At 38.3% G+C, this 27,086-nt stretch overlaps 1 protein-coding gene across 3 annotated transcripts in view; it reads right to left on the bottom strand.

Annotated features, from left to right (window-relative positions):
• NIPA1 (NIPA magnesium transporter 1) overlaps nucleotides 1-27,086 on the bottom strand; it is a 104,103-nt gene that overhangs the window by 61,708 nt on the left and 15,309 nt on the right. Inside the window, exons 1-3 of one of the 3 annotated variants that reach the window (XM_040493894.1) lie at nucleotides 22,156-22,259; nucleotides 2,787-2,834; nucleotides 1,727-1,817 (exon numbers count right to left, since the gene is read on the bottom strand). In XM_040493894.1, the coding sequence (XP_040349828.1) occupies nucleotides 1,727-1,817; nucleotide 2,787 (92 nt within the window). In that variant the 5' untranslated portion in view covers nucleotides 2,788-2,834; nucleotides 22,156-22,259. Of the gene's footprint in view, nucleotides 1-1,726; nucleotides 1,818-2,786; nucleotides 2,835-3,897; nucleotides 3,923-22,155; nucleotides 22,260-27,086 lie in introns of those variants that run through there. The other 2 variants (XM_040493895.1, XM_040493893.1) reach the window with 2 other exon arrangements.

Here is a 27,086-nt window from a genome sequence, read left to right as displayed (position 1 = left end):
ATTTTGGGACAGAGAGAGACAGAGCATGAACGGGGGAGGGGCAGAGAGAGAGGGAGACACAGAATCGGAAACAGGCTCCAGGCTCTGAGCCATCAGCCCAGAGCCCGACGCGGGGCTCGAACTCACGGACCGCGAGATCGTGACCTGGCTGAAGTCGGACGCTCAACCGACTGCGCCACCCAGGCGCCCCCCTAAACTTCTTTTAAAAATACTATGTTGTTATGATTATCATACACTGAGTCATTACAGAGAAAAGTGGACCTATTTTGGGGCTCTGTATTCTATTTCTAGTCTATCTCCTGAATATTTGGAGAAGTGAACATTTCTGGTGAGGTGACTTAATAACTGCTAAAGTCCACAGAAACAGTTCTTTGGGTCCTAACTAAGCAAGGTATTTTAATATATGCATATTAAATGTGCAATGTGCAAAGATTCCAGGGTCAGATTATTTGCCTGATTTTTTTTTTCAGGAGAACAAATCAGAGTGAGGTTGGGCTCTAGGAAGTTGGAGCAGTGATTCCCCAAAGTGAGCACCACTCATGCAATCCAAGCTCTTAAGGGCCATCCAGACACAAAGCAACATCAAGCCACATGCGATATTAGCCTTTTGGGATAAGAGCAACATCCTACAAACACATTTCCAAAGTTAACCTCTAGAAAACACGTTTGTGCTTTCAGCCTACAGAATTTTAAAGCCTAATTAACTTTAAAGTACAATTTAAATGTAATCATAAGACACCCTTCTCTGAGAGTCTGTCTGGAATGCAGCAGAATACCAATAAATAAATGAGTTAGAAACTTGGATTTTATTTCTCTTCTATTATATCTCTGTTTATTAATAACTTCTCCAAAGGTAAAACAGAATATAAATAGGTTCACAGGAGGATATGTATTAAGCTATTTAATAAATGTTTCATAAAATCATTTTTTTAGGTATGCCAAATGTAATAAAAAGACTCTACTTGTAATGCATGCTGGCTGGCAGCCTTCGAGCCCCCAGTCCTACCTTTTTCCCTTTGCCCCACATCTGGGCAACCTGATTAAGAAAGCCTGCTCATACCCTTAGACCTTTGGTGTCCTCAGTCCCTGGCACTGGCAGAAATTTCAAACCACACAAGCCCCACCTGAGTGTGGGAACCTCCATCCCACTCACTTTCTAACAATAAAAACCCAAAGCCCACCTCCCTCATTTCCCTCTGGACCAAAGAGAAACCCTTCTCTTAGGTGTGGGGATCCATGTGCTATAGATTGTTATGAGTCATGAACTCTATTTTACACCCATTGGTGCCCATGTGTCATTTGTCCCAACTCCATAATTTTCCAGGGTGGAGTGGGAGAATTGTCCAGTGTCTGGTAGAGGATTCTAGCTACCCAGATAAAACAGTAACTGACTAGTTTTGCTTAATGATTTCTCAGAATCACTTGTCAAGGCAGCAGGAAGACTCTAGTCTCTAAGTCTTCCAGGGCAAAGACCAGAAGAATGATAGGATCATACTTACTGATGTCCACACATAAGTTAGGGTCTGAAATATACCAAAGCAAATTTCTATGAGAAAGGTTAATAATTCACAAAACAAAATTGAAAGGATAAAATTAAACCATACAGAGAATACTGAAGTTACAATTAGTTACAATTTTGCTTTTACTATTATAGAGACAATTAAAATGGAAAGTTTTTTTTTTTAACTACATGTTAAAAACAAAAACACAGACTCCCAGCTCTCACCCAAACGGCACTCCAAGGGCACCCAGTGGAGTCACCAGGACTGTGGGGACCGCCGTGTAAGCCAGGAAGTTTCCAATCTGGCCAACAGCCACTGTCAAGAGAATCACAAGGATACCACTTGCAATTACAGCTCTCTTTCAGCAATGATCAGAGTTTAATTGGGCAAGGAGCTGTTCTGAAAGGGCTATTTCTTCTCTATTACTTGTAAGGAAGCAAATGTGGAGCATTATTGCATAATTAAGGGTCCTGAAGGCAGGGGAGAGCAGGCCCCAGAGTGTCACTGACCCAAACTGGAAGACTAGTTTCCTCTGTAGAATTTCCCAAACTAAATGGCAATGATTGACAGTAGGCGCAACAGAGTATATTTCCACTTTCCCCTTAACACATCCTTGTTTTACAACTAATCGCGTAGAATTTCTTGAGCCCCTTCAATGGCCTGGGACTTAACTCCAGTATAGACCACTGGGCCACAGTGACACGCTGCTGATATACCAGGTAGAAACACAACTGCCTGCATTCAGGGCTATACTAAGAGAGCTTAAAGATGAGCTCCTCAATAAAAGGAAATAATATCTGCTAGGTAACATCTTGCCCGAAAGGCAATGTGTGACAAATAAACCTCATAATATTGTTGAATTTTATAGTACAATTTTTCTTTATATATTTAGGGTTCTGAACTCTAATCCTATTAATTTTTATATGATAGCACATAACCTCTGCATGCGACCTCTTTTATCAGTCTGATTGAAGAAACTCTCCTTTGTAAAACCAATTACGTTCGACAAAACACGAAATTTCACCAAGTGCCAACAGCCTGACTACAGATGAGTAAGCAGGAGCTATTTTAATTTCTTTGGAACCAGGACAGTCTGACCTGGACTAAATTCAGGGCTTATTGCAGGAAGTAGGACCCTCTACCTCCTCCCAACCGTGACTCCCACCCTGGTCCACAGTCCAAAGAATGCAGCCACACTCATTCCAACCTCTGCAGTCCTGCTAGAGGAATGACTGATCTTAAGAAAGAAAGCACATCAAACTGTTCACCACACTGGGTACTTACTTGCAATTGTGCCTGCCCACCACACAATGTCTGTTAAATAGGAAGTACCTATGAAAGAGTGAGATAAAAAGGTCAGAAAAGTACAAAGCAAGAGGTTTACAAACTATATACTTTAAAAAGGAACTTTTACTTGAAAATAAAATTGAAAAGAATATTGAATGCCATACTGCTTAGTCACCATTTTAAGAATCTTTAAGTTAGTCTATAAATAGCAGCATGAAAAACCACTAAAAGTGGTAAATACAGGTATTTTTTTGCAATGAACACAAGCTGACCCAAACAAGTCAAGCCTTTATTAAAGAAACATGTTTGAGCTCATCATGTGACCCAGAGTCACAAATATTCTTTGGCATGAAGTTTTATGTTGAAGTCCAGTTCTCTCATGCATTTACTGTAAGCCATTTATATGATAATTTTATTAGTATAGGCTTCAATGACTTGGTGCTTAAACAGGTTAGTCAATTTTCAAAATTTACCTTTCTCATATGGCTCTCTTTTCAACCATTTGGGCAGCAGACCTTTTCTCTCACTCAGTGATTTGACATTTTACACAGTTTCTTGTACTCTCTTAGGTTACCCTCATATACCCCATGTATAGTCAGACAGAACCATGAGCAGGTGCCCAGGCCTCTCCATCACATGGGTCCCTCCTTCCTGTATGAGGAACCTGAAGCAAGATGGTCTCCCAACTGTTGAGACACAGATTTGTCCCACTTCAGATATGTCAAAATGTTTGTCTGACAGGTTTCTTCACTTCAGGTTAAAGTACCTAATTCTAGAGTTTAGCCATTCTAATAGGTGTGAGATAATATCTTATTGTGGTTTTGATTTGCATTTCCCTGATGAGTGATGTTGAGCATCTTTCCATGTGTCTGTTGGACACTTGTATGTCTTCTTAGGAAAAATGTCTATTCAGATCTTGTGTCCATTTTTTAACTATGTTGGGGTTTTTTTTGGTGTTGAGTTGTGTAAGTTCTATAAAGATAACTTATATCTTAATATTTTGGATATTAACCCTTATCAGATATATCATTTGCAAATATATTCTCTCATTCAGTAGTAAATGATGTTACAATAGGGATGTAATGGGACAGATGGTAGCTATACTTACAGTGAACACTGCATAATGTATAAACTTGTCAAATCACTAAGTTGCACATCTGAAACGAATGTAACATGTTATCAGCTATACTCATTTAAAAGTAACTCTGTAGTTACCTTTATAGGGAAATTACTTTTTAAAAAATAAAGTACCTAATTCTAACTGGACGTTCTAATTCTTAATAATTTAGTATAATGAACACAGGAAGTCAGTGATTCATGGAGGAACAGAATTACAGGTATTACAATATGTACTTGAAAACAGTGAAATGGGGCTAATAAGTAATGACAGAGTAGGAAGAATGGATGAGTTAAAATATCATCATTTGGCAACATCACAATAAAAACCAATTTAGCAAGAATCATTAATGGTTATTAAAGCAAGTGGATAAAAGTTTGTTGAGGAATATAACATTGCCACATAGTCTCCCTTAATCACCTCCATCAGTTTTCCATTAATTATTAAGAGAAAAGCTTACCTTTACAGTACTCTATAGACCCTGACAGACATCACCTAACCAAGTGGCTCAAGTTATCATCAGCAATGGGACAAATCAATATTACATGCTTCCTGAGTGGATGCACTGAGAAGGATACAACATTATATCTGGTATTCCCGCCAAAGTGCATCACTTGAATTTAAATATGAGGAAACTGTGAAATAGACTATGAATTTGCTGGTTTGCACTCTAAAAAAGGCAAGGTCCTGGGGCACCTGGTTGGCTCAGTTAAGAGTCTGACTTTGGCTCAGGTCATGATCTCACAGTTAGTGAGTTCAAGCCCCACGTCGGGCTCTGTGCTGACAGCTCAGGCTGACAGCCTGCTTCAGATTCTGTGTCTCCCTCTTTCTTGCCTCTCCCCTGCTTGTGCTCTGTCTCTCTCAAAAAATAAATAAGCATTAAAAAAATGTTTTAAAAGACAAGGTTCTAAAGACAAAGAAAGGCTAAAGAACTGTTGCAGATAAAAGAAAACTAAGACAGGGGCGCCTGGGTGGCGCAGTCGGTTAAGCGTCCGACTTCAGCCAGGTCACGATCTCGCGGTCCGTGAGTTCGAGACCCGCGTCAGGCTCTGGGCTGATGGCTCAGAGCCTGGAGCCTGTTTCCGATTCTGTGTCTCCCTCTCTCTCTGCCCCTCCCCCGTTCATGCTCTGTCTCTCTCTGTCCCAAAAATAAATAAAAACGTTGAAAAAAAAAATTAAAAAAAAAAAACTAAGACATGGTAACTCAACACATAAGATGCTAAATGAAAAAAAAAAAAAACGTTGCTATAAAGGACAGTATTAGGGCAATTGGCAAAATCTAAATATGGACCGTTGTCAAGAAAAGACTTATAAAACCCATTTTCTTTCTACATGAGAATGTGACTCAAGGTTCACTTTCTGGTTCTAGGAAGCTGACAGCCATGTGGCTGGAGGATAACACTTAGAAATGACCTCTGATGGACAAATAGCACCTGACTGGAGGTCAGTGAACACCTGGTAGAGATCCTATTACTTGGACTCCCGAGTGCAATGCCTCTGGGAACAAGTATGTCTCCTGTGGGGCTTGGGAGCTCTGCCTCTGTGACTTTACCCTAGGGGGCACAAGGCTCATAAGGCAGGGCTGCTGTGGCATTGCCTACTGCAGCTCTGCCTCCAGGCCCCTGAGCCATGCTTTGCCTCTGCTGCCAACCTTCAGCAGGAGAGGGCACAGCACTAGCTATGGCTCCTGTCCTGTGTCCCTGAGTGTGTCTGAGGCAAATGTGGACCGTACAGCTGAGCCCAAGAAAGCCCCTCCTAGGAAGCACTGTAGACTAGTTACCAGATATTAGTGCAAAATCCATGTTGAATTTCCTGAGTGTGTTAATCACACTGTGTCTACTTAAAAGAATGCCCCAGTACCCCCCAAATACATGCTATATTTAAGAAAAAAAATTGTTTTAGTTTTTATTTTAAGTAGGCTCCATGCCCAATGTGGGGCTTGACTCATGACAATCAAGAGTCACATGCTCTACCAACTAAGCCAGCCAGGCACCCCTGCATGCTGAATTTAAAGAATGAAAGTTCATGAAGTCCACTTCCAGAATGCTGGTGTGAGGAACCCTGTGGACCAGTTTCCCACTGAAACAACAATAACTGCCAAATAAAGTATTAAAATTGTTTTTCAAGTCTCTGAAATTGCCCTAAAAGCATATAGCAAATAAAGAAACGTGTACTCAAGAAAAATCTACTAAATCACAGTGAGAACAGTGTAAGCCCTTAGCACATGAGCTAAGACCTATTTGTTCTCTCCCTCACTGCAATTCAGCTTCACAGAAGCTCCACTCCAGGCTGGTAACCAAGAAAATGAGGTCCCCTCTCCCTTTAGCTCTCCATCACCAGGAAGAGCAGTTCTTCAGCATTTCTTATCCCCTTCAAGTTGAATAGGCTAAATATCTGATCAGTGTATCCAAGAGTTTAGGGACTTCTTTCCCCAACCCAGCCCCTACCCAGAGACTCTATCCTGGTACAACAGGCCCTGATCATCCTATCCTGTTTTAAGCCTGAAGGTAGGGTGCAAGTCTCATGCTTAGAGAGGCAAGCAGAGATCAGAGGCTACCAACTACTCCCAATAACTAGTCTCAACAAATATACCTGCCTTAAATTAACTGGACAAGACTATGAAGCAACTAAAAGCTAGATGTGATACCCAATGAGGCAGACAAGAGAAAAATTAGGTAAAGAAACAGTCAAAGCCCAGCTAGTCATCTCAGGTAAAGGTGCACATACCCAAGACTATAACCTCTGAAGTGTGTGTCATTACAGGCTTCACAGGGGAAACAGACTTTACCAAAATACTCCACTAAAAAAATTTAGGTCACTAAACAAATAAACAAGCAAACAATCCACCGAGACAAGGAGGTCAATCAAATTCCAGAGTTGCTATCATACATTACCTAAAATGTCCAGATATCAACAAAATTCATGACAAAACAACAACAAAACAACCCAATTCAAAAATGGCCAAAAGACTTGAATAGACATTTCTCCAAAAAGATACACAAATGGCTAATAAGCACATGAACAGATGCTCAACATTGGTAAACATTAGGGAAACACAAATCAAACCCGTATCACTTCACATCCACTAAAGTGACTACTATTCACAAAAACAAAACAAGTGTTGGTAAGGATGTGGATAAACTGGAAACCATGTGCACTGCTGGTGAAAATGGAAAATGGTGCACCCACAGTGGAAAAGGGAATGGCAGTTCCTCAAGAGGTTACATATAGGATCACCATATGATCCAGCAATTCCCCTTCAGGGTATATACCCAAAAGAACTGAAAGTGGGGACTTAAACACATATTTATTTGTACATCATGTTCATACCAGTATTATCCACAATAGACAAAAGGTGGAAACAAGTGTTCTACAGCAGATGAATGAACAAATGGACAGACAAAATACAATGGACATGGTCCTTTTTGCTATACATGAAAAAGCAGCAAACGGTATAAGAAAGATTGTTATTCAACCTTAAAGAGGAATGAAATTCTGATACATGCTACAGCACAGATGAACCTGAGAGACAGTATGTTAAGTGAAACAGCAAGTCAAAAAATAACAAATATTTTATAAGTGAACTTAACATGAGGTACTGAGAGTAGTCACTTCCATAGAAACAAAATGTGATAGGGGCTGGGAGTGAGAACGGGGGTTCCTGTTAAATGGGTACAGTGTTTCCGAAGGAGATTATGAAAAAGTTCTAGAGATGAATATTGGTGATGTCTAACACAACATGAATGCCTTTAACACAGCCAAACTATACAATCAAAAATGGTTAAAATAGTAAATTTTATGGCATGCATATTTTACAACAATAAAAAAATAACTGGAGCAACAGAGGCCTGAAAATGTTAAGCCCATGACTCCCTATCATCTTGAGATATAAACTAAGTCAAGAGCTTCCAGCATTATGAATCATAAACCAGAACGCCCATGGTAGGAGTGCCTGGAGCCTCCACAATATCTGCAGTCCATCCTACAATGACACTATTGCCATCTAGTGGTCCTTGAGCCCTAGACCTTTGGGGTCTCCTGTAACCTAGGTGCTATTCAACTTCAGGAGGAGATGCTGGGTCAAGTTACTCTCCAGGCAGTGCTTCTTGATGGGAAAACTGTTATTTCTGTCTTTTTTTTTGGTGTTCAAATGTACTAAGAAGATGGGTATAGGGACCATTCTACAGAGATTCTGTGCCTTTTTGCTCTTGATAGTTTGTCTTCATCTTTTTCCTTGTAGGTCTCTTAGGGGTTAAGTAGTATCAAGAGGAAGCAAGGCAAAGTTTTCCTGTTTATTCTGCATGCTGGGAATGAGGAACATTTTAGGTTCATGAATAACTTATTGTATATTTGTATTATAATTAAAGATAAAATATTCTTGCTCCATTTGTTACACATGAAACAGAAGCAAAGAACACAAGGTAAACTATAATTAAGTGCTTGAATGATGTTGGTTTCTATTAGGTGTAAAAGTTCAAAGAAAAAAAAAATGCTGTGTGATGGCATGATCATGTAATAATAAAAATAAGAACCCCCGCTCCCTAAATACAAGACATGCAAAAAAGCCAGGAGAATGTGACCTACATTACATACACTATACAAACAGGGAAAATGTAGGCAACTAAAACCGCCTGTAAGAGGGCCCAATTTCAGACTTCACAAAAATCTCAAACCATCCATTAAAAATATGTTCAAGTCACTAACTGGAATTAAGATAAAAACTTAAAAAAATATGTTCAAATAAGTAAAGAAACCATGCTTAAAGAAGTAAAGAAGGTATGTGTAAATACAACTTCTCATCAAATAGAGAGTATTAATGAAGAGATAGAAATGACTTAAAAAAAAAAAAACCCAAACTGAAATTCTGGAATTAAAAAGTACAATACTGGAATGAAAAAAGAAATCAATAGCAAATTTGAATATTCTCGGCAAAAGAAAGATTTAGTGAATTTGAACATAGATTGATAAAGACTGTACATTCTGAAGGGGGGGAAAAGCATAAAGAAAAATAAACAGAACCTTAGAAAAATGTGAAACAACATTAAGTACATCAACACAGTCATAATGTTACTACCAGAAGGAGAGAAGAGAGGAAGTAGAAGAAAAAACATTCAAGGAGAAAAAGGCTGAAATTTACGAAACATGATGAAAATTCAAGAAGCTCAACAAACTCCAAGAGTTCCACACACAAGTCACATTGGTAAAAATGCTCAAAGATGAAGAAAAATTTTAAGAGAAGCAATAGAAAAATGAATGATAATACGCAAGACAATCTCAGTAAATTAACAACTGATTTCTTAGCAAATTTTAATTACAATTTTTAAAAAATGTTTAATTACAAAACACAAATTTGTTTCCCTTTCTCACCTTAACTGATTTGAAAAGCTATGGGACATATGTGCACAGAACTGTTGTTGGATTTATAATACATAAAATTGTAATATATTTAACAATAACAGCATGAAGGATGTGGATGTGATCAACGTTTTACTGAGTAAGGACACGGTAACTTAATAACTTGAATGCCGTAAGAACAAATAAAGAGAACAAAGAATGGTAAATAAAAAGGTTAACATATCGATGGGGTGCCTTGGTGGCTCAGTTGGTTGAGTGACTCTTGATTTCAGCACAGGTCATGAGCTTGGAGCTTAAGATTCTCTCTCTGTCTTCCTCTTTCCCTCTCCCCCAGCTCGCGCTCTCTCTCTCTCTCTCTCTCTCTCTTTAATAATAAAAATAAAAATAATTTAAAAAATTTTTAAATGGTTAACATATTAAACTCTATAAATCTATATTTGCTTTTCTTTATTTTAGAAACTTCTTTAAGGACATAAAATTATATAAAGCTTGCATTACTTTAATTATGTATTGCAACAATATATTGTTGGGTTTGTAACATAAAAACAATAACACAAATAAAAGAAGCAGCAATATACAAGCAAGGCTTCTATAGCTAATTAGAATTAAATTAGCATAAGTCTAAAGTACATTTCTTAAAAAAATTTTTTTCTAATGTTCATTTATTTTTGAGAGAGAGAGACAAAGCATGAGCAGGAGGGGCAGAGAGAGAGGGAGACACAGAATCAGAAGCAGGCTCTTGGCTCTGAGCTGTCAGCACAGAGCCCAACTCAGGGCTGAAACTCACAAACCATGAGACCATCACCCGAGCCAAAGTCAGCCACTTAACTGACTGAGCCACCCAGGTGCCCCTAAAGTAGATTTTCTAAGTTAAGATGTATATGGTAAGTTTAGAGCAACCACTAAAAATATAATGCAAAAATACATTGACAGGGAAAATATCAGGAGGGTGAGATTCAAGTGGTAAAACAGGAGGATCCTGAGCTCCCCTCCTCCCATGCACACCAAAACTACAGCTACCTATAGAACAACTCTCTAGGAGAACTACCTTAAGACTAACAGAATAGTTATTCTGCAACTAAAAATATAATGAAAAAGCCATATAGAGATGGGTAAGAGGGGCAGAGGGTCTAGTAGGAACTCATGCCCCCAGAGTAACAAACCAAAATCAGAGGGATATCACAAAATGGAGGTTATCTCTTGGGAGCAAGGGGATCAAGCCCCACATCCGGCATCCCTACCCTGAGGACCTGCACTGAGTAGATGAGCCCATATAAAATCTGACTTTGAAAATCAGCCCAGCTTAACTCAAGAAGAACCAAAGGGCTACAGGATATTAAGACTCCAATCTTAAAGAGCCAGAGCACTATACCACTCACTCCATGACTCAGCATAGAGCCAGAAGTTTGAAAAGTAATTGGACCATGCATGAAGGAGATTATTTGACTAATTTTAGGGTATCTGCTAGAGGGGCTGGGATCTATAAGAACTTTCTCCAGGAACGGAAGTGGTGGTACAATTTTTATTATTCTCCTTCTAACTAGCTGACCTGGTGCTGGTGGCTACCATTTCTGGTAACTTCCATGCACCTTGCTAGCACCACTCTCCCCACCCTGGGGACTCACCCCACCTACCCTGCCCACCCAAGCAGGCACACTTCCCAAGTGGCTTCCACCTAACTCCCATCCCCACAGCACCTGGTGGGAAGCATCAGCTGAAACCACACCCTCCTCTAGGGACTCCCACAGGGCAGAAGGGAAGGAGGAGAATCCTTGCCCACCAGCACACTCACAACAGTAGTGGCCTGGTTTCACAGTCAACCACACCAGGGGCCAGTCAAGCCCACCAGTGTGCCCACAGCAGTCACGGCTCAGCCATGATAGGAGGACATATGAAACCCACAGAGGCGACATCCCTGGAGCATGTAGTTCTGATAACCAGGGGGGATGGTGCTTCTGGGCCCCAAAGGAGACCCTGTATATAAGGCCCCTCTTTCAAGAACAGAAGACATAGTTGATCTACTCAATGCAAAGAAATAAACACAGAGAGTTAGACAAAATGAGGAGACAGAGGAACATGGTCCAAATGAAAGAATAAGACAAAACCTCAAAAAAGAACTAAATGAAATGTAGATAAGCAAGCTACCTGACAAATGGTTCAAAATAATAGTCATAAAGATGCTCACCAAATTTGGGAGAAGAGTGAATGATCTCAGGGACAACTTCAACAAAAGAGAAAATATTAAAAAGTTCAATCAGAGCTAAAGAATACAATAACAAATAAAAGACATACTAAACAGAATCAACACCAGATTACATAATACAGAAGAACAAATCAGGAATCTGGAAGAGAGGGTAAGAGGAATTCAGCCAAGCAGAACAGCAAAAAGGAAGGATGGATGGATTTTAAAAGATACTTTAGGGAACCCCTGGGAAAGCATCAAACACACTAACAATTGCATTACAAAGGTCCAAGAAGGAGAAGAGAGAGAAAAAAAGGCAAAAAAGTTATTTGAATGAAAACATAGCTGAAAACATTCCTAATCTGGGAAAAGAAACAAACATCCAGGTCAAGGAAGTAAAGAGAGTCCCAAAAAAGATGAGCCCAAAGATGTTCATATAAAGACACATAATAATTAGAATATAAGAAAATTAAAGACAAACTCTTAAAAGCAGCAAGGAAAAAGCAATTAGTTACATGCAAGGGAACCACTGTAAGTCTGTCAGCTGATTTTCAGCAGAAACATTGCAGACCATAAAGGAGTACAATGAAATATTCAAAGTGCTTAAAAAAACAAACAAACAAACAAAAAAAACTATTGAGAATACCCTACCTGGCAAGGTTATCATTCAGAATTGAGGGAGAAATACAGAGTTTTGGAATCAAAAGTTAAAGAAGTTCATTATCACTAAATCAGCCTTATAAGAAATGTTGAAGTAAATTCTTTAAGTGAGAAAGAAAAGGCCAAAACTAGAAGAAAATTATGAATGAAAAAATTTCACTAAGAAAAGGAAACATATAGTAAAAGTGGTAGATCAACCACTTATAAAGCTATTATCAAGGTTAAAAGTCAACATTAGTAAAATCAACTATGTCTAAAATAATTAGTAAGAGATCCACAAAATTTAAAAATGTAAAATATGACATCAAAAAATTAAAATGTGAAGGGAAGTAAAAGTGTAGCATTTTTACATAGTGTTTGAACTTAAGTAACCATCAACTTAAAATACACTGCTATATGTACAGAATGTTATATATGAACCTCAGAGTAACCTCAAACCATAAAACTATAATATACAAAAAATAAAGAGGAATCCAACAGTAACACTAGATAAAATCATTGATTCACAAAGAAAGAGAGCAAGAGAAAAAAAAAAGAACAGAGAACTACAAGAACAAACAGAAAACACTGAACAAAATGACAATGTGTACATGTCTATCAATAATTACTTGAAACATAATTGGATGAATGCTCCAGTCAAAAGACATAGGGTGGCTTAATGGATTAAAAAAACAAAAAACAAAAAAAACACCAAGATCCAACCATATGCTGCTTACAAGAGACTCACTTCAGACCAAAAGACATGTACATACTGAAAATGAAAGGATGGAAAACAATAACCCATGCAAATAGAAATAAAAAGAAAACTGGCATAGCAATACTTATATCAGACAAAATAGACTTTAAAATAGACTACAACAGACAAAGAAAGGTATTATATAATGATAAAGGGATAAATCCACAAGAAGATATAGGGATTTTAGGTATCTATGCATCCAATATAGGAGCATCTATGTATATAAAGCAAATATTAACAGATTTAAGAAAGAAATTTACAGTAATGTATTAAGAGTAAATGGTTTTGGGGCGCCTGGGTGGCGCAGTCAGTTAAGCGTCCGACTTCAGCCAGGTCACGATCTCGCGGTCCGGGAGTTCGAGCCCCGCGTCAGGCTCTGGGCTGATGGCTCAGAGCCTGGAGCCTGTTTCCGATTCTGTGTCTCCCTCTCTCTCTGCCCCTCCCCCGTTCATGCTCTGTCTCTCTCTGTCCCCAAAATAAATAAACGTTGAAAAAAAAATTAAAAAAAAAAAGAGTAAATGGTTTTAATACCCAACTTACATCAACAGATAGGTCATCCAGATAGACAGTGGACAAAGAAACAGTGGACATAAATGACACATTAGACCAGATGGACCACATGGACTTAACAGATGTACACAAAACCTTCCAACCAAAAAGAGCAAAATACACATTCTTTTCAAGTGCACATGAACATTCTCCAGGATAGATCACATATTGAACCACAAAACAAGTCACAATAAATTCAAGAATACTGAAATCATATCAAGCATCTTTTGACAATTACAGTATGAAACTAGAAATCAACTGCAAGAAAAAAACTGAAAAAAAAAAAACCCCACAAACAAGTGGAAGCTAAAAACAGCATACTACTAAACAACTAAGGGGCCAATGTAAAAATCAAACAGGAAATTTAAAAATACCTTAAGACAGGTGCACCTGGGTGGCTCAGTTGGTTAAGCATCTGACTTTGGCTTAGGTCATGATCTCACAGTTTGTGAGTTTGAGCCCTGCATTGGGCTCTCTGCTGTCAATGTGGAGCCCACTTTGGATCCTCTGTCCGCCCTCCCTCTCTGAACGTCCCTTATTCATGATCTCTCCTTCTCAAAAATAAACATTAAAAAAATAAAAATAAAAATAAAATACCTTAAGACAAACCAAAAACAAACACAATACTCCAAAATCTATGGGATGCAGCAAAAGCAGTTTCTAAGAGAGATGTTTATGTCAATACAGGCTTACCTCAAGAAACAAGAACTATCTCAAACCACCTATCTTTACACATAAAGGAAGTGGAAAAAGAACAAAAAACTCCCAAATTAATAGAAGGAAGAAAATAGTAAAGATCAGAAACAAAAAAAACAACAGAAAACATCAATGAAACCAAAAGCTGGTTCTCTGAAAAAATAAACAAAATTGATAAGCCCTTAGCCACACTCATCAAGAAAAAGAGAGTGACCCAAAATAAATAAAATCAAAAATAAAGAAGAGAACTTACAACTGATAGCACAGAAATACAAATGACTTCTATGAACAATTATATGTAAATAAATAGGACAACCTAGAAAAATGGATAAATTCATATAAGCACACAATCTTCCCAGGCTGAATCAGAAAAAAATAAAAATTTGAACAAATCTACTACTAGTAATGAAACTGAATCAATAATTAAAAAAAAAATCCAAACTCTTTCTATGAAGCCAGAATTACCTTTGATTCCAAAACCAGACAAAGACCCCACTAAAAAGGATAATTACAGTCCAATATCCCTGATGAGACCGGATGCAAAAATGCTCAAAGGATACTAGCAAATCAAACTCAACAATACATTAAAGAATTATTCACCATGATCAAATGTGACTTACTCCTGGGCTGCAGACTGATTCAATATTCACAAATCAATGTGATACACTATGTCAATAAAAGAAATAAAATAATAAGAACCATACAATCCTGTCAATCAATGTAGAAAAAGCATCTACAAAATACAGCATCCTTTCTTGATTAAAAACCCTCAAGAAAGGAGGGATAGAAGGAACATACCTCAAAATCATAAAGGCTATATATAAAAGACCCATAGCTAATGTCATCCTCAATGGGGAAAAGCTGAGAGCCTTTCCCCTACTGTCAGGAACAAGACAAGGATGCTGGTACTATTTAACATAGTACCGGAAGTCTTAGCCTCAGCAATTAGGTAGCAAAAAGAAATAAAAGGCATCCAAATCAGCAAGGAGGAAGTCAAACTTACACTCTGCAGATAACATGACACTCTATATAGAAAACCAGAAAGATTTCACCAAAAAATTACTACAACTAATACATGAATTCATCTAAGACACAGAATATAAAATCAATGTACAGATATCAGTTGTATTCGTATACACCAATAATGAAGCAGCAGAAAGAGAAATCAAGGAATAGATCCTATCTGCAATTGCATCAAAAACAATTAGATACCTAGGAATAAACCAAACCAAAGAGGTAAAAGATCTGTACTCTGAAAATTATAGAAAACTTAAGAAAGAAATTGAAGAGGACACAAAGAAACAGAAAAACATTCCATGCTAATGGATTGGAAGACTGTTGTTATAATGTCTATACTACTCAAAGCAATCTACACATTTAGTGCAATCCCCATCAAAACACCACAAGCATTTTTCACAGAGCTAGAACAAACAATCCTAAAATTTGTACGGAACCACAAAAGACCCTGAATAGGCAAAACAATCCTGAAAAAGAAAAACAAAACTGGAGGCATCATAATTCCAGAATTCAGCTGTATTATAAAGCTGTAGTCAAAATAGTATGGTACTGGCACAAAAACAATAAATCAATGGAACAGCATAGAAAATCCAGAAACGGACCCACAAGTGTATGGCCAATTTATCTTTGACAGAGCAAGAAAGAATATCCAATGGAAAAAGTTTCTTCAACAAATGATGTTGGGAAAACTGGATAGCAACATGCAGAAGAATGAAATTGGACCACTTTCTTAAACCATATACAAAAATAAACTCAAAATGGATGAAAGACCTAAATGTGAGACAGGAAACCATCAAAATCCTAGAGGAGAACACAGGCAGCAACCTCTTCGACATCAGCCACAACAACTTCTTGCATATACATCATCAGAGGCAAGGGAAACAAAAGCAAAAAAAAAAAAAACTTTGGGACTTCATCAAAATTAAAAGCTTCTGCACACTGAATGAAAGAATCAACAAAACTAAAAGGTAGCTTAGGGAAGGGACCAGATATTTGCAAATGACATATCTGATAAAGGGTTACTATCCAAAATCTATGAAGTTAGCAAACTCAACACCCAAAAAACAAATAATCCAGTTAAGAAATAAGCAGAAGATATGAATAGACACTTGTCCAAAGAAGACATCCAGATGGCTAACAGACACATGAAAAAATGCTCTACATCACTCATGATCAGGGAAATACAAATCAAAACCATGATGAGATACCACCTCACACCTGTCTGAATCCCTAAAATTAACAACAGAAAAAAAAACAACAAACAGGTGTTGGCAAGGATGTGGTAATGAAAACTGGTGCGCCACTCTGGAGAACAACATGAAGCCTCCTCAAAAAGTCCAAAATAGAACTACCCTACCATCTAGCAATTGTACTACAAGGTATTTACCTAAAGGATACAAAACTACAGATTTGAAGGAGGACATGCCCCCAATGTTTAAAGCAGCATTATTTTTTTTTTTAACATTTAATTATTTTTGAGACAGAGACAGAGCATGAACTGTGAGATCGTGACCTGAGCTGAAGTCGGACGCTTAACCGACTAAGCCTCCCAGGCGCCCCTTAAAGCAGCATTATTAACAACGGCCAAGCTATGGATAGAGCCAAATGTCCATCGACTGATGAATAAAGAAGATGTGATATATTTATATAGGAATGTTACTCAGCCATCAAAAAGAATGAAAACTTGCCATTTGCAATGATGTGGATGGAATTAAGCAAAATCAGAGAAAGATAAATACCATATGATTTCATTCATATGTATAATTTAAGATACAAAACAGGGGCGCCTGGGTGGCTCAGTCGGTTAAGCCTGCGACTTCAGCTCAGGTCACGATCTCACGGTCCTTGAGTTCGAGCCCCGCGTCGGGCTGTGGGCTGATGGCTCAGAGCCTGGAGCCTGCTTCTGATTCTGTGTCTCCCTCTCTCTCTGCCCCTCCCCCGTTCATGCTCTGTCTCTCTCTGTCTCAAAAATAAATAAACGTTAAAAAAAATTAAAAAAAAAAAGATACAAAACAGAGGAACAGATGGAGGGGGGGAGAAGAGAGAAGGAAACAAAGCACAAGAGACTCTTAATGATAGAGAACAAACTGAGGGTTGCTGGAGGAAGATGGCTGGGAGATGGGCTAGATGAATGATGGGTATTAAGGAGGGCACTTGTAGTGAGTACTGCGTGTTGTATGTAAGTGATGAATTGCTGAATTCTACTCCTGAAACCAATACTGTACTATATGTTAACTAAAATTTAAATTAAAAAAAATAATAAATTCCCAACAAACAAAAGCCTAGGAATAGACACTTCACAGGTAAATTCTACCAAACATTTCATGAAGAGTTAATACCTATCCTTCCCCAACTACTCCAAAAAATTTGAATAGGAAGAAATGTTTCCAGATTCATTCTACTAGACATGCATTACCCTGATACCAAAGCCAGACAAAGAGACTACAAAAAAAAAAATAAAAATTACAAGTCAATATTCTTAATGAATGAATATAGGTGCAAAAATCCTCAAGAAAATATTAGCAAACTGAGTTCAACAATACATTAAAAGGATCATTACCACAATTAAGTGAGATTTATTCCAGGGATGCAAATGGTTCAATATCCACAAATCAACCAACCTGGTACACTATATTCACAAAGTAAACGAGAAAAATCATATGATCATCTCAATAGTTGCAAAAAATGTATTAGACAAAATTCAACATCCATTTACAAATAAAAACTTCACAAAGTGGGAAGAGAGGGAATAAACTTCAACATTAAATAAACCACATAGGGGTGCCCAGCTGGCTCAGTCTGAAGAACATGTGACTCTTGACTTTGGGGTCATGCATTCAAGCCCCACATTAGGTATAGAGATTACTTAAAAAAATAAATAAAACTTAAATACGCACATACGTACATATATACCATATATGACATTACCACATACGACAAACCCTCAGCTAACATCATACACAACAAGGAAAAGCTTTTAAAATCAGGAATAAGACAAAGATGCTCACTCTCACCACTTTTATTCAACATAGTACTGGATATTCTAGCCACAGCAAAGCAAAAAAAGAAAAAGCAAAAAAGCAGAAAAACAAAACAAAAACAAAAACAAACAAAAAACACTCAAAACTATAAAAAGAAAGAAAAGGCATCCAAATTGGTAAAAAAGGAAAACTGTCACTATTTGCAGATGACATAAAACTATATATATAGAAAACCCTAAAGACTCCTCTAAAAAATGATTACAATAGATGAATTAAGTAAATTTTCAGGATACAAAATGGACATACAAAAATCTGTTGTGTACACTTATAATGTATACACATTATATGTAAGTGTATATACACTTATAATGACCTAGCAGAAAGAGAAGTTAAAAAAATAATCCCATTTACAACTGCATCAGAAAGATAAAATACCTAAGCATTTAACCAAGGAGGTGAAAGACCTTATAGTGAAAACTGTAAGCCACTCATGAAAGAAACTGAAGACGACACATACAAATGGAAAGATAAACCCTGCTCATGGATTAGAAGAATTAATATTGTTAAAATGTGTATACTCAAAGCAATCTACAGATTCAATACAATCTCTATCAAAATTATCAATGGCATTTTTTTTCACAGAAATATTACAGACAATCCTAAAATTTGTATAGAACCACAAAAGACCCAAAAATAACCAAAATATTCTTAAGAAAGATCTAAGCTGGAGGTATCATGCTCCTTGATTTCAAACTACACTACAAAGCTCTAGTAATCAAAACAGTACATTATTGGTGCACACACACACACACACACACACACACACACACACACACAGACACATAGATCAACAGAGCAGAAAATAGAGCCCAGTTATAAACACATGCTTACATGGGCAATCTACAACAAAGGAGGCAAGAATATACAATGGGGGGAAAAGTCTTTCCAATAAATGGTGTTGAGAAAACTGCTCGTTTACATGTGAAAGAATGAAACTAGATCACTTTCTTCCACCATATATCAAAGTTAACTAAAATGGGCTAACCACTTAAATGTGAGACCTGAAAACATTAAACTCCTAAAAGAAAACATATGCAGTAATTTCTTGGGACATCAGCCTCCACAATATTTTTCTGAATTATCTCCTCAGGCAAGGGAAACATAACCAAAAATAAACTATTAGGACTATATCAAACTAAAAACCTTTAGCACAGCCAAGGAAACCATCAACAAAACAAAAAGGCAACATGATGAATGGGAGACAATATCTGCAAATCACATACCTGATAAGCAATTAACATCCAAATTATATAAAGAATCCATACAACCCAATACCAAAAAACCCCAAATAATCTGATTAATAAATGGACAGAGGAACTGAATAGATATTTCTCCACAGAGGACATACAGATGGCCAACACACACATGAGAAGATGCTCAACATCACTCATCATCAAAAAGACAAGAAATCACATGTTGGTAAGGATATGGATAAACCCTCATGCATTAAACCCTTATGCACTGTTGTGGTGGGACATAAATTGGTGTAACAGCTAAGAAAAACTATATAAAGTTTCCTCAAAAAATTAAAAACAAAACTACCATATGATTTAGTAACTCTATCCCTAGGTATCTACCTAAAGACAACAAAAATACTAATTGGAAAAGGTATATGCACCCTATGTTTATTGCAAGATTATTTACAATAGCCAAATTATGGAAGCAACCTAAGTACCCACTGACAGATGAATGGATAAAGATGTGGGGTATGTGTGTGGATAGATAGATAGATAGATAGATAGAGATATAAATATATATATATATATACACATATACATAGAGTGGAATATTAGTCATAAAAAAGAATGAAACCTTGCCATTTGTGACAACATGGGTGAACCAGACAGTATTATGCGAAATGAAGTCAGACAAAGAAAGACATATTTGGTGTGATATCACTTACATGTGGAATCTAAAAAACAAACAAAAAATGAACAAAGAAAACAAAATAGAAACAGACTCATAAAAACAAAGAACAAACTGTTGCCAGAGGGGTGAAGAGGGGGCAGGGGAAAGATGGGCAAAATAGGTGAAGAGGATTAAGAAGTACAAACTTCCAGTTATAAAATAAGGCATGGGGATACAAAGAAAGCAAAGGGAATATAGTCAGTTATACCTTAATAACTACATGTGGTGACAGATGGTAACTAGACTTGTCATGGTGATCATTTTGTAATGTATGGCAATGTCAAATCACTACATTGTACACCTGAAACTAATATAATGTTGTATGTCAACTGTACTTCAAAAAACATATATACATAGTGAAAAATCACTAAAGGAATAAAATATTACACTAGAAAAATTCACTTTATGCAAATAAAATGAGTATAGAAACAAAGTATATGAAGCATATACAACAAAGAGTAAATGGCATACATAAATCCAACTGTAATAATTACAATATTTAACGTCAGTTGGTTTATAGTATCATTCAAGTCTTCTATTCCTTGTTGATCTTCTGCCTAGTTTTCTATAAAAACTTTATTAAATAAATTTTTGAAAGTAGCATACTAAAGTCTCCAACTATTATCACTGAATTTTCTACTTCTTTTATTTGTCAATTTTAATCTATTTTGAGACTGCTGTCAGGTACATACTGATTTAGAATTGCTACATCATCCTCATAGATGGACCATTTCATTGTTATAAAATGTCCTTTGTTTTTTTTTTATAAAAATTTTTTAACGTTTATTTATTTTTGAGACAGAGAGAGACACAGCATGAACCGGGGAGGGGCAGAGAGAGAGGGAGACACAGAACCGGAAGCAGGCTCCAGGCTCCGAGCCATCAGCCCAGAGCCCAACGCCGGGCTCGAACTCGCGGACCGCGAGATCGCGACCTGAGCCGAAGTCGGACGCTCAACCGACTGAGCCACCCAGGCGCCCCTGTCCTTTGTTTCTAATAACAATTTTGTGTTAAAAATCTACTTTGTTTCATATTAGTATAATCACTCCACTTCTCTTTTGTGTATAAATAAATATTCTCATTAATTTAAATAATTGTAAATGTACATCATCCTACAATATCTTGAAGCTCATTTGTATGGCAGATGCGCACAATAATCTACTGAACTTTTTAAAAAGTTCTGTATTAGATATAACAAGATTTGAGGGACTTTAAAATTGAGGAATCGGTCACAATTGTGGGGAAACAGAATGTTGGGGGCAGAGAATGGTCAACTCCTTTTATTGCAATGAATATAGTTTGGTCATCAGTGCTTATGGAGTCAGGGATTGCTGCCGCAGCAGTATCTGGAATATGGGTGACCCTCCTGGGGCAGAAACTGGTCCAAGGATGCCAGGAGCCAATGCAATGAGACCCATTGCATTGTGGGTCTCACAAAGAGGGTTCTCCTCTTTCACTGCTACATTACCCAACACCATTTACCACCATATAGCACATGCATTTGGAGGTTTAGGAAAAAAAGTGTTAACTAAAATGGGGAAAAACCTGGGATACAAGGTACCCAGGGATGGGGAAATAGGCTTTTGGTCTCCCTTTTGTCAAAGGATACAAATCAGCTCCAAGTGTCTCAGACTCTTCCACTTATATGCACCAGGAGGAGCTTGCATTTGCTGAAATCCAAAAGCTTTTTAGATCACCCTCACATTTTAGGGCAATATCAGGCAAAACTTTTCTGCTTCCATGGACATTTAATAAGTCAGATTTTCTGTCTGTATACCTGTCCCACACCCTTTACTAGAAACCAAAGTGAAGCTCCTGCAGGTGGTCCCCAAGGGCTTCAAATGAGTAGTATCCCTCAAACAAGTGCTCTGCTTAAGGGTGGATAGGCTGGCTTGCCCATCCACCTGTGCACAGCCTCCTTGCTGAGCTGGCTGCCTCAGGTTCCTTCCTCTTTTTATAGCCATGAGCTCCCGGATGCCTGCATTCCATAACAGCTCTCAGCCTCTGTCATAAATAGAAATTTTTCTCTTATTCTAAAACCAGTTGGTTTCTTCACAGTTTCATCTTCAAACATCACTGTACCTAAAGATTTTAAAGTCACTCACCTTACATCAGGAGGCACTCATTCAAGCTTATGCCCACACTCCGTTTCCCAGCTGCTTCCCAGGACACTTCAAGTCCTCTGGGATCAGCAAGAACAGAGAGGCACAGAATTGTAGAACACTGAGGATTTTTTGTTTGTTTGGCTACGCTCACATGTCCTCTCCTCCACTCCTACGTATGGGCTGCAGTGATCCTAATAGTTAAGTTGTAGGGGTATTTGTCTCACATTGGAACCCCTGGGTGCTGAGAGTTGAATGACTGTTTATAACAGCAGAACTATAAAACAAAGAAATGTTGTGTGAATACAAAAAAGACTTGTCAAGATGATAACATCAATTGGCAGTGATGCTGTCCAACCATGGACTTGTAGCTTTTGAAATCTTCCATTAAGTTATGTAAGTACATCAGAAATATCCTTAAATATGACTTTCTAGTACAAAAATAGTCATCTAGTTTATTTACCTTTTGGATTATACCATGGAAAAATGGCTTCCTTTCATGCATGCTCCTAGAGCAACAATAGAAGTTGCTGCAAACAGCAAAAATAGAGTGCATCACTATGTCCTTTACTAATTAATTAATGCTTCAACTTAAAAAAAATGTGCAAAATGATGCTACAGTTTTCAGAGTTCTTTAAAAAGGACTAATAAGAAATTTTATTTCCAAACACCAACGTAGCTAGATGGGGGTATTAATTAGAATCAATTTGAGCACTGGTATTCACCAACTTATAAATCGATTTAGCATTTGAAGTTCTTTTGTACATCAATTATTAAATATGTGGAACTTATTTTCCTATAGAAATAGTCTGGCAGTCTTGAAAAAGAGGAACAGGGGCGCCTGGGTGGTGCAGTCGGTTAAGCGCCCGACTTCAGCCAGGTCACGATCTCGCGGTCCGTGAGTTCGAGCCCCGCGTCGGGCTCTAGGCTGATGGCTCAGAGCCTGGAGCCTGTTTCCGATTCTGTGTCTCCCTCTCTCTCTGCCCCTCCCCCGTTCATGCTCTGTCTCTCTCTGTCCCAAAAATAAATGAAAAAGAGGAATAAAGTTGTAGGGCTTATACTATCTGATTGTAAATTTTACTATAACTACATAATCAAGACAGTGTGGCACTGGCATAAGGATAGACATATACAATGAAACACAACACAGTTCAGAAATAGAACCATACATGTACAGTCGAATCATGGGCTGAAGTGGCAGTATAATTCAATGAGGAAGTCACTTTAATAAATGGTGCTGCATCAACTAGATATCAGTAGGGAAAATATTGAACCTTGATTCATGCCTCAGCTATACCCAAAAGTTAACTCAATAGCTTACAGACCTAAAGGTAAAAGCTAAATCTACAAACTACTAGAGGAAAACACAGGACAAAGGCATCATGACCTGAGGAGAAACGAAGATTTCTTAGGCAGAAATCAAATAAAAAAGCACCAATCATATAGAACAAAAGAAGTTACAGAGGTTGGAAGATGGTGGCAGAGTAGGAGGACCATAAGTTCCCCTTGTCCCATGAATACAACTAGATAACTATCACATCATTCTAAATACCCCCATAAATTGACCTAAAGACTGGCAGAACAACTGCACAGCTAACAGTAGAGGAGAGGTCACATCAAAGAGGGTAATTAGTGCAGAGCTGTGGTTCGGGAGGGAAACAGGTTGTGGCCATTGTGATGGGAAGGGAGCTGTGGCTGCAGAGATGGATGAAAGACAGACTAGCACACAGGAGAATATGCAGGGAAAACAAATCCCTATAGCAATTGCCTTAGAAGGTGAGAGGGGTTGAATTTCATGAGTTCTGGCAATGAGCCAGACTTAAAGCCTGGACTTTTAAAGGTCAGTGGGCTAGGATGGGATAGAGACTGGAGGGTATCATGCTGCTCTTGGAACAGAGGCAGGCAACAACTCACAGACATACAATGTGGAAACAGCAATCTGAAGAGCGCCAGGGATACACAATGGGAAGGCTATTCATTCATTTCAGAGTGCATTCTAGAGAGACAGTGTTCACAGAAAACCCCTCCAAGAACAAAGGAACTGGATAGTGCCATTACCTTTCCCTATCTCTCAAAACCACAGGACCACCTGCAGGTGGCACTACTTAATTACACCAAACCCTACCCCATCCCACACACACTCGGGTGGAACTACTCCTCCAATTCATCCTTGCCTCTGTCCACATGCAGTAGGCCCCACCCCTAGAAGACCTGCTCACACTGTACTTCCCCAAGGGTTTTGCAGAGCCTGGATTCAGGTGGTGGTGGTGACAGGTCTCATTTCACAAAGGACCAGAGTACACCTAGTAAAAATATGTCACATTCAGGCTAGGAATCCAAAACTGCCCACAACAGACAAAGTGAGCCTTTGCAGACAACTGGCCTGAGGGATAAAGCAGCCCGGAGAAAACAGAAGAGCACATGCAGCACACAGTGGAGATACACCTGGAAGTCCCAGGCCCTGGGCACTGAAGGATACTATACTGCAGTGCACTACGTGACCTATTCTTCATAAGGCCAATACCCTTAAGAATAGGAGACACAGCTGATGTTCCTAACACAGAGAAAGAGGCACAGACTTAGACAAAATGAGAAGACAGAGAAATTTATTCCAAATGAAAGAGCAGGACAAGGTCATGGCCAGTGATCTAAGCAAAACAGATACAAGTAATATGCCTGATAGAGAATATAAAATAATGACCACAAGGATACTCATTGGACTTGAGAAAGGAATGGGAGACATGAGTGAGACCCTTAACACAGAAATAAGGAATAGTACAGACAAAGGGTTCAATAAATAAAATGAGAAACATGCTTGATGGAATGATCAGCATGCTGGAAGAAGCAGAGGAACAAATTAATGACCTAGAAGATAGAGTAATGGAAAGTCATTAAACTTAAGAAAAGAGAGATAAAGGAATTATGCATGATGAGAAAAGACTTAGGGAAATCAGTGACTCCATCAAATGTAACAACATTCATATTATCTGAATCCCAGAAGAAGAGAAAAGGGAGGAGGAAAATGTAATTGAAGAAAAAAATAGATGAAACCTTCCCTAATCTGGGGAGAAGAAACAGATATCCAGATCCAGGAGGCAGAGAGAAACCCCAACAAAATCAACAAAAGCAGAACCACACCAAGAAATACTGTAATTAAGTTGACAAAACATACTGAAAAATATAAAATTTTAAAATGTAAAGTAAAAAAAAGATAATAACTTACATGGGAAAACACATAAGGCTAGCAGGGGATTTTCAGCAGAAACTTTGCAAAGCAGAAGAGAGCAGCATGATACATTCAAAGTACTGAATACGAAAAGTCTGCAGCCAAGAATATTCTATCCAGCCAGGCTATCATTCACAGTAAGGAGAGACGTAGAGTTTCCCAGACAAACAAAAACTAAAGGAGCTTGTGACCACTAAGCCAACTCTACAAGAAATATTAAAGGGGGCACTTTGGAAAGGAGAGCCCAAAAGTGAGTATAGAGGTAGGAAACACAAATGCATTAAAAGTGACTATTTCTATAAAAAATCAGTCAAGGAACTCACACACAAAAAAGTATATAAAATACAATAACACATAGCTAAAATGTGAGGAGAGAAGAGTAAAGAATGGGTTCAAACTTAAACGACAATCAACTTAATATGGTATATGTCATATGTATATATATACATATATATGTATATATATATATGCCTCTTCATATATATATATGCCTTTCTCTGCCTCTCCTTTGCTTATGCTGTCTCTGTCTCTCTCAAAAAATAAATAAATAAACAAACTTAAAAAAAAGTGAAGGAATGGAGAATCATCTGTCATGCAAATGGATGTCAAAAGAAAGTGTGTGAAGCAATACCATTATCAGACAAAATAGACAAAAACAAAAAGTGTAACAAGAGACAAGAAAGGACACTATATAATAACAAAGAAGACAGCTGAGGAGAGAGTTAAGATGGTGGAGTAGGAGGGGGATCCTGGGCTTGCCTCGTCCCTCAAACACAGCTAGATTAACAACAAATCATTCTGAACACCTAGGAAATCGATCTGAGGGTGAAAAGAACAATATGCACAATTAGAGGGAGACACTGTGGTAGGTACAAGGTGCAGAGACATAAATTAGGGGAGAGAAAAGCCGCCACAGAGGAAAGAGAGCCTTTTTGCAAAGAGATGAGAGAGAGAGAAAGAGAGAGGGGGAGAGATAGCAGTGTGTTGGGTTTGTGTAAGAAAAACACTTCCCCAAAACCACTGACTGGGGATCAGGAGGATGGATCACAAGTTTTTACAAGCAGCAGAGCTCAAATTCTGAGCTTTTAGAAGTCTACACCATTCAGCAGAGTTGAGCTGGTGAGTGCAGTGGAGTTCCTGGGGTGAAGGAGGGCAGAGGCCTTGGAGCAAAGAGCATGGTGTAGGGAATCCCTGGGCTGCACTGGGAGAGAACATTCCCCTTCCTGGAGTACATTTGGAACAGGGTATACTGCCTCTCCAAGGACAAAAGACTGATGGTCGCCATTGAGTAACTGTTCAACAGCAAGGGACAGAAGCTCACACAGAGAGTAGATAACCTGGTTGCTGCTTTTCACTGTTTCACAATAAACTCTAAGCACGAGTGCAGCCATACAACTGCTTTGCTGGGACAAAACAGCATCAGATGCACCATGGCAAGTCTCTCCTCTGTGGGAGGGAAGCAGTTCCACACCCTGCAAGGGTCCTTTAAGATTTGGATTTCTGAATCCCAGTCACAGGCCAGAGACAAAATACAGGAGAACTGTGGCCCTAGGCATGCCAACAGCCTTGTCACAGACAGGGTGAGAGCAGGAATCTGACAGAAGCCAGGAACACAAGAGGGAAATTCTTCAATCTGTGAGAGATTCCTGTTAGTAGGTGCCAGGTCTCCACTCCGGAGACCAGAGAGCAGGGTGATGCCACTTTCTCA

The sequence above is a fragment of the Herpailurus yagouaroundi genome, unplaced genomic scaffold, assembly GCF_014898765.1.
Source record: "Herpailurus yagouaroundi ecotype Mexico unplaced genomic scaffold, PumYag 185, whole genome shotgun sequence".
NCBI classification, from domain to species: Eukaryota; Metazoa; Chordata; class Mammalia; order Carnivora; family Felidae; genus Herpailurus; species Herpailurus yagouaroundi.
This window is presented reverse-complemented; position numbering and strand designations above follow the sequence as displayed.